This window comes from Dermacentor variabilis, chromosome 11, assembly GCF_050947875.1.
Source record: "Dermacentor variabilis isolate Ectoservices chromosome 11, ASM5094787v1, whole genome shotgun sequence".
Lineage (NCBI taxonomy): Eukaryota > Metazoa > Arthropoda > Arachnida > Ixodida > Ixodidae > Dermacentor > Dermacentor variabilis.
Genome location: NC_134578.1, coordinates 57,233,273 through 57,246,042, shown reverse-complemented (window position 1 = coordinate 57,246,042; position 12,770 = coordinate 57,233,273). Strand labels below are relative to the sequence as shown.

General features: G+C 44.9%; 1 protein-coding gene across 2 annotated transcripts in view; it reads right to left on the bottom strand.

Annotated features, from left to right (window-relative positions):
• Window positions 1-396: 396 nt before the first annotated feature.
• Window positions 397-12,770, bottom strand: part of LOC142563962 (BPTI/Kunitz domain-containing protein 5-like) — a 28,139-nt gene continuing 15,765 nt past the window's right edge. The window contains exons 4-6 of one of the 2 annotated variants that reach the window (XM_075674715.1): window positions 8,313-8,508; window positions 738-763; window positions 397-528 (exon numbers count right to left, since the gene is read on the bottom strand). In XM_075674715.1, coding sequence (XP_075530830.1) covers window positions 521-528; window positions 738-763; window positions 8,313-8,508 — 230 coding nt within the window. In that variant the 3' untranslated portion in view covers window positions 397-520. The remainder of the gene's footprint in view (window positions 529-737; window positions 764-8,312; window positions 8,509-12,770) is intronic. The other variant, XM_075674717.1, reaches the window with a different exon arrangement.

Sequence of the window (12,770 nt, the reverse complement as noted above, 5' to 3'; positions counted from 1 at the left end):
TTACATCATGCTGCGTGGACCGAAATTTCCAATGCCAAGGCTGGCGTGACGAAAGCGGTTACGCCAAAATCACCGCAGCTTACTCGGGAGCGTCCTCATTAGATTCTATGGCAGTCGAGCAAGGTAGCATCACGTCTCTGATTGAAGTGCACCGGACATCTGCTATCTAAGAGGCTTTGGCAGAGTGCCTCAAAACGCTTGGCTGCCCGCGAGGAGTTCATAACTCGCAGGGCCGCTGAGCGGCGTTCAGTTGGACATTAATGCTTTCGCATCCACAACTGATTAGAAGTGCTTAGGTGTCCTGGGATTTTTAAGGTTACATATGTAGACCTACATCTCCAACCGCATGCATAATGCATGCCATATGTCTAGAGCGCAGGAACTGACGTAGGTACGTCAAGATGTGGCCTATTTATTATGAACAATACCTCCAAATTCGCAGTTAGCCGTGGCTACATTTGTTTAATTAAACAAATAATATAAGGCACAATCAGCCGCTTCAATGACACTTTAGCCGCTGTCAATGTCCTGCAATGATAAAATAAGGAAGCGTTGAGTAAAACCAAAAGATGCCTGTAACTTCGCTTGGCAGAGGCTTTAAAAATGACGATTATTTAAAGCTTCATCTCCTGCCGTCGCACTCTCAAAGCTTACACTAAGCAAAGATAGCTTTTCTGTATTGAATGCTTAGAAGGTGAATAAATTTATCATGCATGGTCAAATATAAAGAAATTTACCACTCGCGCTCGTCGCCGTAAAGCCCCTGAAAGAGGAAAAAAAAGGCCATTTAGTAAGTATGCTAGTTAGTAGTGATCGTCACTTCACTAAAAGCTATCATCTCATTTTCTTAGTTATTCGTCACAGCATAACGTCTAAAAAATGGGCAGGCTGTATCATGAACGCCGCCGCAGTGAGGGACGCGAAGCATCCTGTGCGTGCTGCAGATGGTGTATGGGCACTAGGGTGCAGCAATGACATAACCAAATACACAAGTGACGTTTATTCACGCATTAAGAATGTTACAAGTTTAACTTATGTCACAGCTGGTGGAGCTCTTACAGGGCTCGCCCGTATTCGTAGTGGGTCCGCTTGTTTTTCAGAGGGTGTTTGGGCATTATAATAGTGAAATGATCCCTCCGCTGGTGACGTCTTTGTGTACCGTGCGCCACTTGAGCCTGCCCCATTCGTAGATGGTTGAGAGAGAGAATAACATTTTATTGAATGAAGAGGAAAGAGGTGTTGGCAGCGCGTGGGTAGGTCCATATTCCGAGGCTCCACTAGCCAGAGCTACTCGCAGGGCCTGGTCGAGGAGACATTTCTGGGTCTCCAAGTCCGCCCCACGAGGATGGTCTCCCGCTGCTCACTATTTGTTGTTTTGGACCTCAACATGGGGGAATTGAATTTTGAGGGCCTGCTCGTACATTCCAACGTTACCTGAGCGAGAGTTGGCTTCCCCCAGCACCACGGGTCGTGGCCGGGATAGGCAGTAGGCAACATTACATGCCATAGCCCGAGGCTGTGGTGGGTATTTGCCTGAATTAATCTCAAATCCCGGGCATCCGCTCCCTGAGACTTGGGGCGGGCGCCTCGTATGTTCTGCGTTCCAGACGCTGGTGCTCAAGGCCGTCGCGTGGAGGCATCAAAGGATCCGATGCGGTGTCTCGGGCTGCACTCTAGCTCGGCAAGCCAATTTTCGAGCTACTAAAGGGCTTCTGCCCTTTAGTAGCCTGTAACCCCCGTGTGTCCCGGGCACCAGATGACACAGTGCGTTTCCCAGAGCGTGTGATCTAGTATGCGTATGGCACACACCGGTACTCTGCCTTGTATAAATACGCGACAAGCCACCTATGAGTTCGTGAGGATCACAGATTGCTGGCCAGCTGCGCCTTTGGCCTTAATTTCTATTGAAACGGCGGCTGTGTACACCGTGCCCTTGTATTTGCTCCTAACTGTGGCGCCAATTTGGAATTTCGATTCATCCATCGCGCTTGCGGCCACTATTCTATGGCCACCTGGCCCCGGAGCTACATCTGTGTACAGTGAGTTAGCACAATTTCCAAACCCCCTTTTTTTTTTTAGTTGGTGTGCCCGAGCCATGCGCCGGCCCTGGTGGTAAAAAGGGCTCACGTTTTCGACAATTGGCGCCACTGTGAGGTTTTCGTGTGTCGTTCGAAGTAGAGCCACCAAGTCTTCCTCGCAGTAGTCTGGTCGTGCTGTGTATTCCAGTGTTTCTAGCAGCTTTCTCCCGATTGTGGATAAGTTTAGGCACTGTATTTGCGATATGAATACCACTACCTTTAGTTCTTCGAATGTATTGTGCACCCACAGTGTATTTAGTCTTGCTGTGGAAGCGCACATAGGGAGCTCGATGGCAGTTTTGTAGGCCGTTCGTATAAGGGCGTCTATCTGCTCCAGTTCCGTTTTACACAACTGCTGGCAAGGGAGGCTGTACGTAATGCGGCTGATGACGAAGGCGTGAGCAGGTCTGGAAGTTACAGCCTCGCTAAACCCGCATGATGCTTCGGCCCTCTTCGTATAATTTTAGAGATTTGTTTGACTTTCGTTAGGATATAGCCCTGACTGTGTTATCTGTGCCTCTGTTACTTTGAAGTCAAATGCCGAGTACGCGCATTGTTCGGACCTCTTTGAGCTCTTCTCCGTCGAGCCAGAGTGAGGATTGTGGTTTGCAGTACCCCCTGCCCTGAACTCTGATGAATTCAGATTTCTCCGGTGCGCAAGCCATACCGCCCTTTACTGCAAACAATGCGCTGTTTGTATCACCTCTTGTAGCATGTTTTCTTTGTGGCCCAGTGATTTTTCTGTTACGCAGAGCGTATTGTCATCTGCTTAGAGCGCGAATTTCAGTTCCGTTATTTGTTCCAGTTCTTTAGCTAGCCTATTCACGCCCATATTGAAGAGCAAAAGAGATAGTATCGATCCCTGCGGGGTCCACGATTGGGCATCCTGAGAGATTCAGACGAGACTTCTACTATCCCTATTGCGAATTTTGGTCCCGTTAGGAAGGAGCCAATGTAGTTGTTCTTTATCCGTGCGCCATACTGCTTAGTTCTTGCAGAATATGGTCGTGAGCCATGATATCGAAGGCGCTTTTCACATTTAGTGCCACCACTACGTGTCCTGCCCTTGTTGAGATGTCGTTGATCACCTCGTCGTACAGTCTTAGGAATATGTCTTGCGTGGAAAAATGCAACATAAACACGTACACTTTGTAAAATAGGTAGTCGTGTTCTTTTATGTGTTTAGTTAATCTAAATATTGTGGGGTTTTACGCGCCAGAACCATTATCTGAATATGAGGCGCTTCGTAGTGGTGGGCTCCGGAAATTTTGACCACCTGGGGTTCTTTAACGTGTACCTAAATCTGAGTACACGGGGGTATTCTCATTTTGCCCCCATCGAAATGCGGCCGCCATGGCCCGGATTCGATTCCGCGACGTAGTGCTTAGGAGTCCAACACCATAGCCACTAAGCAAGCACGGGAGCAGTTAGATAATCTAGCTAGTATGACTCTTCCAAATAGTTTTCCAAGATATCAGGCGAGAAATATGAGCCGCTGGTTTTGCAGGCTCAGGGCTTTCTTGGCATTTGGTATGAGAACTATGGACGCTACCTTCCACTGCATCGCTAGCGTTCCCGTGTCCCAAACTTCCGGAATTAAGTAGTCTGGGAGCTTTTTTCTAGATGCTCATCACTAAGGTTTCGTAGCATTGCGTAACTTTGTTTGTATTGAGGGCGGTGTTCCGTCGTGCGAATTTCGCCGTTGCGAAAAGGTTGGCGTTTGAGATCGGAGCGTCTAGCTAGACCGTTGTACTTCCCAAGGAGGTTTTAAAAAAGTTCCTTGGTACTTCCGTGTGCCTAGAGCCACGGTTTCCGACTCTATGTATACCGCTCCCGAAGCAAGTTAATCAGGGCTTCGTTCGAGCCCTTGAACTTTCCAGCAAGTGGTTTTCGGGTCCTTCTAGTGACCGTTTTTTGTATTTTCCGGCTGCAGCATGCTTCGCAGGATTGCCGATGTTTTGGCTGTCGTTAGTGTGCCTCTCACAAATTTCAGCTTCCAGTTACCTAGCACAGTCGGTTGCCTTTTCTGTTGTTCGGCTATTTTCATTCTGAATTTCCAATTCAGTCTCTGCCTTTTCCACCGTCTGGTGAGCCCCCTCCTGCAATCGTATAGGTGCAGGAGATGGGTACCAATTAAGGTGTTTTCCGTGGAAAGGGTGATTTGCTTAGAGATCTTGCCGTGAGCCTCCCAAATGTGAGAAGCCCCTCTTCTGTGTTATCGAGCCCATTGTCGGGGAAGGGAATGTTTCGGTAAACCGACCACTCCATGATTACTACTTTCCCGGAAGTTCGTCTGATTTTTGGTGAGTGTATTAATAGGCTTATAATGCAGTGGCTATTCCCTAGAGTTTCATTGAGACTTTGCCAGGTCAAATTGTCCAACTGAGCGTAAATGTCAAATCGGGGAAAGTGTGTATGCTGACACTGTTTCCTATCCGCGTTGGAAGCGGATAGGCCACCCAACTCTTTCAGCGAAATGATAACCTTACATGCTGAATGATTTCCAGCTTGTTTCACTCCTGCTAAGAGACCTTCGATTCCTCCTTCGTGCCTCGCTCAGCCAAAAATCAACCTGACAATATCTGGCATCACAAAAAAGCTGATCTATCATCACCAGCCCTTAAACAGCTAATTTTACTGCTTTTGTACGAGAACCACCGTGACTCTATGCATTTATACACTAATAGATCTGTCCTGCCACACAGCTCCGCTGCGGCAATCGTGATACCAGCGAAAATTACAACCATCAAATTTAAGACGACTCACGCGACAACATCGACAGCAGCAGAGCTTCTTACCGCCCTTGATTACATCGGTGATGAAACGCCATACAAGTGAACGATCTTCCGTGATTCAAAGGCGGCACTGCAATCTCTACGGTCACCTTTACGACGCGGATCGCACGAACATCTGGTATTTCAAATTACAACGACGTTGCACCATATAAGTGATGTATGCCATGAAATAACTTTTCAAGAGCTCCCAAGTCACTGCGGGATTATCAGCAATGAACAGGCGGACAAGCTGCCCGTTCAACCCATACTAAGGACCACCGCGTACCAACACAACTTTCTAGATCTGGTTGGATGTTATAAGCATCCCCTTTGGAATCACGCGGTAGGTTGCGCCACCAAGATCTTGCTATCATACTGCCTAGTTGCCCTACCTACATTTAAGAAGAAAAGAAAAAAGAAAAAAAAAACACGATGAATTCCCATAACCAAATTTGCTGACCCCCTACTGTGAACTTTGTTTTTGTACGTCTCCGTTTTCTTCCGCCTCCCTACTTCCATCAATCTTCCTATCGCCTCTTACTAGTCTCTATTGCGAACATGTTTACTTTTCCACTGCTCTCGCTGATCCCAAGGGCTTCAAGGAGGCCAGTGGTGCCTAAATCGACCACTGGGCAGATGTCTTCACATTCTAATAAAACATGGTCCATCGTTTCCCTAGCTTTGCCGCAGCAAGCACATCCTTCTTTTTCCTTCGTATATCTCGCTTTATAAGTGGGTGTTCTAAGGTATCCTGATATCGCAGCACGGAAGCTCCGCTTGCTTACTCGCCAGTACCCCACGTCCCAATGGAATGAGCCACATTTACTCCCTTCACCCCAATTTACGCCTTCAAGTCCCATCAAAGCTTCGCCGTGGAGACGCCACGGTTTTGTATCGACTGTGGTTGGGCGTTGCTTTTGCCAAGCCCAACCTATGCCTTCCGCGTAGGGATGGCCGACACCGCAACCTGTGACCACTGCGGCCATGAAGAATCGATTAGCCCTATTTTGTGCGACTGCCCGCAGTACAGTCCACAGAGAGAATCTCTTCTCCACGAACACAACCAACTGGACGACCGACCGCTATCAGAAGAAGGAATTCAATACTATCCACAGGACCTAACGTCACAGAAGAAGGCCGTGCGATACTACTGTGCTTCTTTCGATCTGCCGGCCTTTGTGAACATCTCTAACTCGAAAGCCCTTCGTGTGTACGTCTCTGTGTGTGCATATTTTTACCCCTTCCTTCTCGGTCCTCTTTCTGACCCCTATCTCCCAACCTCAGTGTAGGGTAGCCAACCGCATACTAACATCTGCTTAACTTCCCTGCCTCTCCTCACCTATCTCTCTCTCTCTCTATCCGTGTTGGAGCCGTTGGCAGCTTTTCTAACTGGAAACCGTATCTGTCGGTCACTTGTATTAGTGGCGCCCCCTTGGGAGTATACCATTTATAGCCCCAGGTTGTGTGAGGGGCATCGAAGTCGCCTAAAAAGACCAGTCGGTTTTTCCGTTCTAGTAAGGAGATCGTTTTTGTGAGGATATTTTCAGAGGTCGTTCCTCTCTTTTTTTGTGGGCTATATACGTATGTTTATCATGATGCTTGTGGCCCTACCTCGTTTGTCGGCATGCATTTTTATAATTTGATGCTTCATAACACATTTTGCTGCTTAGCGGGCACTCGTTACGACGCCCTTGGCCACTAGCGTTGCCACCCGCAAATTATCGGGGTTAGAAATCATATAGTATCCGCGTATTTTAACTGGTATGGCACCGATTTCTTGTGAACATAAGATATCCGGTTTTATCAAAGCCGTGTTTATGAATTGTTGCATGACCACCGCTCGTTAAGCGATGGTGCGGCAAGTCCAGTGCCACATTTCTAGTCGGTCTGCTGTGCATGTTAGGCTACTCGCCATTCTGCTCGCTTTCTGTTGTGTGCGGTTGACGCGGCCGTCTGTTCGAAGGGGCGCCCGGGCTTCCCTTCGTACGTTTACGTGCTGTTTATTTGAAGGTTGGGGTTGATTCGTCAACATAGCTTTTAAGGTTTTGAAATTCTACGTATAACTGCTCTTACAAATTATCCATACTTTGCATTTGTTGCAAGATTTGTGCCAGCGCGTTTTCTATAGGAGTCTGAGCTTTTGAAGCCGGTGCCGGGCAGGGGGTGGGATGGGGGGTCGTTGCCGCGCCCAGTTTCGGGGTGTTTTATAAAGTGGCAGAATTTTGCGGTTTTAGGGACGCCAACTTTCTCGTTTAACGCTATAAATGACCATTTTCACTGAAATGTCCTGTAATAAGCAGGACCTTCAGACCCGACGTGCCGTTGCGCAAAATGTAAAACCCGGGGAATAAGAAACAGACAAAAAAACTTTTTTCTGCCTCCTTCTTTTTTCCCATGGGTTTCATAATTTGCACCACAACACGTCTGATTACCGATGCCCCGACTCGCCCAACATAGTACTCTACTTGGCATTCAAACCCCCAATCAATTCGTCGAGCTTATGATTGGGAGAAAAAACGCCTAGCCCACATCCCAGCTAAACATTCACTTGAGACAACAGCTTGAACATTCGCGTTAAACACTCGTAACTGTGACGTGAACTTTTTTATCTTATCCTAGCTAAGCTTCCTTCTTTCATGACCTCCCATGACAGTCGCCGGCCTCTTCATGCAAGGCGTGACTTATCTTAATAATAATGTAACCTTATTAACGTTTCTTCATTCTGTTTCTTTTGTGATTTTCTCTTTTCCAGATGGGCTTAAGGAAATGACCTTTTTCAGGATAGCATTATAGAGCTGCCACTTTTACCAGAAGTGCCGGCCAGCTCTCACTTTCGCTCTGCACAATTTCTTCCAACAGCGACGTGACTCCCAAAAAAATGAATTTACAAAGTTTGTTGACGTGCATGAGGCGTCCGTTTTCTTGTACTGTCATATATTAACTGGCAATAAGGTAATTTTCCAAGAATTGTGCGCATCAGAGAACTACGTGAATACAAAGAATAATGCAGCATTTTTTTTTCTTTTGTCAGGTAATCGTCGGTACAACTTTCATGGCGCCTGTCACGGAAAAGAAACAATAAGCAGTATTTCGCGTTATAACAACGTAGTTTTATCTATAAGAGTGCTATCTTAAGTTATTAACTGCAGTATTATTGTTCATCGCATGTGCAATTGGAATACAAGTTCTTCGGAAAATATACCCACCTATCTCTTCAGTTATAATGCGACAACTGTTGCCAGAGATTGTCGCATGGTTGTTTAAATAAAAATTTAGGTAATGAAACGACGATGTCGATAACATAATAGCGTATGAGTTGAAAACAGTGGATCACATTTAAGCATAGTAAAATGCTACCCGTAGAACTAGACACATCACTGTTATGTTGCCATGAAGCGTTTACAAAAGAAGTATAAGAATGGGTTTTAAGTGCAGTTGCATCATCAGCGTAGAAACTCACTTGCATTCTTTTTCACAGTAATAGGTGTTCAAGTAAAAATTTTGGCCTTCCAGGTTATCTGGCACTCCACAAGCATAAAACAGTTGACATTCCTGGGCCGTTATATTATAAAAGGCTCTTTTCTTTTTCATTCGTTCCATTTCTGTGCCCGAGCAACGGTTTGCCGCTGGTTCAACACACTGTGGTGGAACTGTACCTGAACAAATAAGGACGCGTAGAGTAAAATTAATTACAAGATGGTAAGTGCCTTCGTTCAGCCTAGTAAATAAATAGTCAAGATTACCTTGTGTAGAGTAGACGTGGAAGTCGTCGAGTAGCTAACTTTTCAATACTGACTTTTGTTTAAACTAAGCCCATATACGTAAATACCAAGCTCCTGAAGAGTGACGATTGTGTGGGTACGGTCATATTAACGTACACGTAATCGTTTTTTATCCCTTTAAAAATATTAAAAATATAAAATTTGAAGACCGCATTGCCCATATTTAGCACTGTTGTTTTCAGTTTGGACCCAGTTGCTCAACTATGGCCACGCATCTGCGGTAATGCGCCACGGAAAAGCAGTGCAGTATGAATATTTCAGACAGTCAGCTGTGTATCATATGTCATGCTTGTTCTAGAGCGAAGCTGTTTAAGGCTAGGTTTCTCTGGATTTTTGTGGCCCGTCAACAAATCTGCGTGTGCGAAAAAAACTCGGTTCCTAAATTTGATGCAAAATCGCTTCATTTTATGCAAAAGCTTGTTCGTCTCATCACAATTGGATATGCACTTTAGCAGATTAGTTATGAATAGGCACCATTTTCAACATCAATAGACTCTCAGGTAGATTTTTTTTATTTGCTTGCTTACGGGAGTATGAGCCATTGCTGAAGCGGGTATGAGCCATTCATTGTGTTACGTGGCGGATAAGTTTCTCGTTGGTGTAGGCATATAAATGCTTACGCATTTAGTAACCGAGGTGATACGAGCGTGTGCGTGCATACCTATTGTCACTTCTGTTTTATCAAAACTATCCCCAAAAGATTAAATGAATATTGGCAGCTAAGACTATTCCATCATTGCACCAAAGTTCATTTACTCGGTGCTTTTCACTTACTGCACCACGTTCATTTACTTTTCATGATTTGGTAGCTCACAGTGAAGTTCTAAATTTGCTGAATTCCCGTCTGCTGTCAATAACTAGGCTTCTACGGGTGGGAAATGGACATCCCCATGTTTATCCAATAGGATAAAGCTATAGCCTTACCAAGTTTCATTAAGCTAATTAACTAAGAAGTATGCTCAATCGCAGGTCACAAACAAACGCGTTTTGTTTCGTGCACTCCTTTGGACTGTACCTCTGTCAATCGTGCTTTGTTTCGTGTGCTCGTTCGGCTGACCTGTCCAACCACGTTCACACCGTGGACTGAGGGCGGATTTGGGAGTACAACGACAGCTTCGCTGGCATTCCACCTTCAGAGAGTGGATTGGCCTCCAATCTTATTTGTTTTTTTTTTTGCAATGTTTTTTAAACAGCATGGAGCATATACGCAGTTTGTCCTGTTTAGTTTGATTACGCGAAGAGGCGCACGTTACTTGTGCGGCAACTAGCAATGTCCCAGTGGCTAAAAAATCAGTAATAGCGTTTTTCTTAATCATTTTCCGGCCGATGTTCAAATTGTTTGATTCCTAAATCTAGCGCCACTTTCTAGGACATCATCATCATCATCATCATCATCATCATCATCATCATCATCATCATCCCATTTTATGTCCACTGCAGTACGGAGGTCTCTCTCTGACATCTCCAATTACACCTGTCCTGCGCCAGCGAAATCCAAATAGCACCCAACAAATTTCCTAATTTCGTCGCACCACCTAGTCTTATGCCTTTTTCTACTGCGCTTCCCTTCTCTTGGTACCTATTCTGTCACCCTAATGGTCCAATGGTTATCTAATCTGCGCATTACATGACCACCCCAGCTCCTTTTCTCCTTTACTATTAATGTCAATCAGAATTTCGGCTATACCCATTTTCTCTCCAATCTAAACCGCTCTCTTTCTGTCTCTTGACGTTATGCCTTGCATTCTTCGTTCCATCGCTCTTTGCACGGTCCTTAACTTGTTCTCAAGCTTCTTTGTTAGTCTCCAAGTCTCTGCCCCATATTTAAGCACCAGTAAAATGCACTGATTGTACACCTTCCTTTTCAATGATAATGGTAAGCTTCCAATCAGGAGCTGACAATGTCTGCCGTATGCGATCCGACCCATTTTTATTCTATGAATTTCCTTCTCATGAGCAGCGTTCCCTGTGTTTAATTGACCTGGGTAAACGTATTGCTTCACAGACTCTAGAGGCTGACTGGCGATCCTGAATTCTTGTTATTGATCCTGAACTCTTGCTATTCATGATTATCTTTGTCTTCTGAATATTAATCTTCAACTCCACTCTTGCACTCTCACTGATAAGGTCCTCAATCATTCGATGTAACTGGTCTGCAGTATTGCTTCATATAACAATGTCATCGGCAAACCGAAGGTTGCTGATATATTCGCCATCGATCCTTACTCCTAAGCCTTCCCAGTTTAATAGATTGAATCGTTCTTCCAAGCACGCAGTGAATAGCATTGGAAAGATTGTGTCTCCTTGTCTAACCTCTTTCTTTATAGGCATCTTCGAAAATATATTTACGTAGGCAGTCTGTACTCCTTGATTACGTAATGCCTCTATGACTGCTGGTATATCTACTGAATCAAATGCCTTTTCATAATCTATGAAAACCATATAGAGAGGCTGATTGTAATCTGCGGATTTCCACATTACCTGAATAATGAGATGGATGTGATCCATTGTAGAGTATCCCTTCCTGAAGCCAGCCTGTTCCCTTGGTTGACTAAAGTCCAGTGTTGCCCTTATTCTATTGCAAATTATCTTGGTGAATATTTTATATAATACTAAGGTTAAGCTAACGGGCCTATAATTTTTCAATTCTTTAACGTCCCCCTTTTTGTGGATTAGTATAATGTGTGCAGTCTTCCAGTTTTCTGCGACCCTTGCAGTCAATAGACACTTCGTATAGAGAGCCGCCAGTTTTCCAAGCATTGTCTCCTCCATATTTGATTAAATCGAATATTATTCCATCTTCTCCTGCCGCTCTTCCCCGTTTCATGCCTTGCAAGGCCCTTCTGACCTCATCGCTAGTTATAGGAGGAGTTTCTGTATTCTATTCATTACTGCTTCGAATGGAGACATTCTGACTCCCCTGAGTACTGTACAGGTCAGTATAGAATTTTTCTGCTGCTCTTACTATAGCTTCGAGATTGCTGATGATATTACCCTGCTTATCTTTCAGTGCATACATCTTGATTTCCCCTATGCCAAGTTTCCTTCTCACTGATTTCAGGCTGTGTCCATTTTTTACGGCTTCTTGTCTTTCTCACGTTATAATTTCGAATACCCCTTGTTTTCGTCTTGTTCATCAGTTTTGACAGTTCGGCGAATTCTATCTTATCTCTTGAGTTGGACACTTCCATTCTTTGTCGTTTGTTTATTACGTCCTTTGTTACTTGGGAGGGCTTGCCTGCTGGTTGCCTTGGTGCCTTGCCTCCCACTTCAATTGCTGCCTCTGAAGCCAGCCTAGTTACGGCTTCATTCATTACCCCTATGTCATCTTCATCTCTTTGTTCCAAGCCTGCATATTTGTTTGCGAGTACCAGCTTGAATTTGTCTGCTTTTACCCTTACTGCCTCTAGGTTGACCTGTTTCTTCTTGACCAATTTTACTCTTTCTCTCTTGAAATAGAGGTGAATAGTAGCCCCCACTAACCTATGACCACTGCACTTTACCCTACTTATCACTTCTACATCCTATACTATGCGGGGATCGGCAGAAAGTACCAAATCAGTTTCATTTCTTGTTTCACCATTAGGGCTCTTCCAGGTCCACTTTCTGTTGCTACGATTCCTGAAAAAGCTGTTCATTATTCGCAGCTTGTTCCTTTCTGCGAACTCTACCAGCATCTCTCCGCTAGCGTTCCTAGAATCGACGCAGTAGTTGTCAATTGCTTGTTCACATGCTTGCTTTTTCCCCACTTTTGCATTGAAGTCGCGCATTACTACAGTATACTGAGTTTGCGCTTTTCTCATCGCTAATTTAACATCTTCAAAGAACTGACCTACTTCATCATCCTAGTGACTGGATGTTGGAGCGTAGGTTTGTACTACCTTTAATCAATATCTCTTATTAAGTTTGATTACGACTACTGCTATCTTCTCATTAATGCTGTAGAATTCGTCAATGTTGCCCGCTATGTCCTTATAGATTAGGAATCCTACCCCGTATTGCTTCTTATCTGGGAGACCCCTACAGCAGAGGACATGGCCGTTATTCAGCACTGTCAAAGCTTCACCAGTTCTGCTAATTTCACTAAGGCCAATGATATCCCAAACCATGTCGATAGTTCCTCAAGTAGTCCTGCT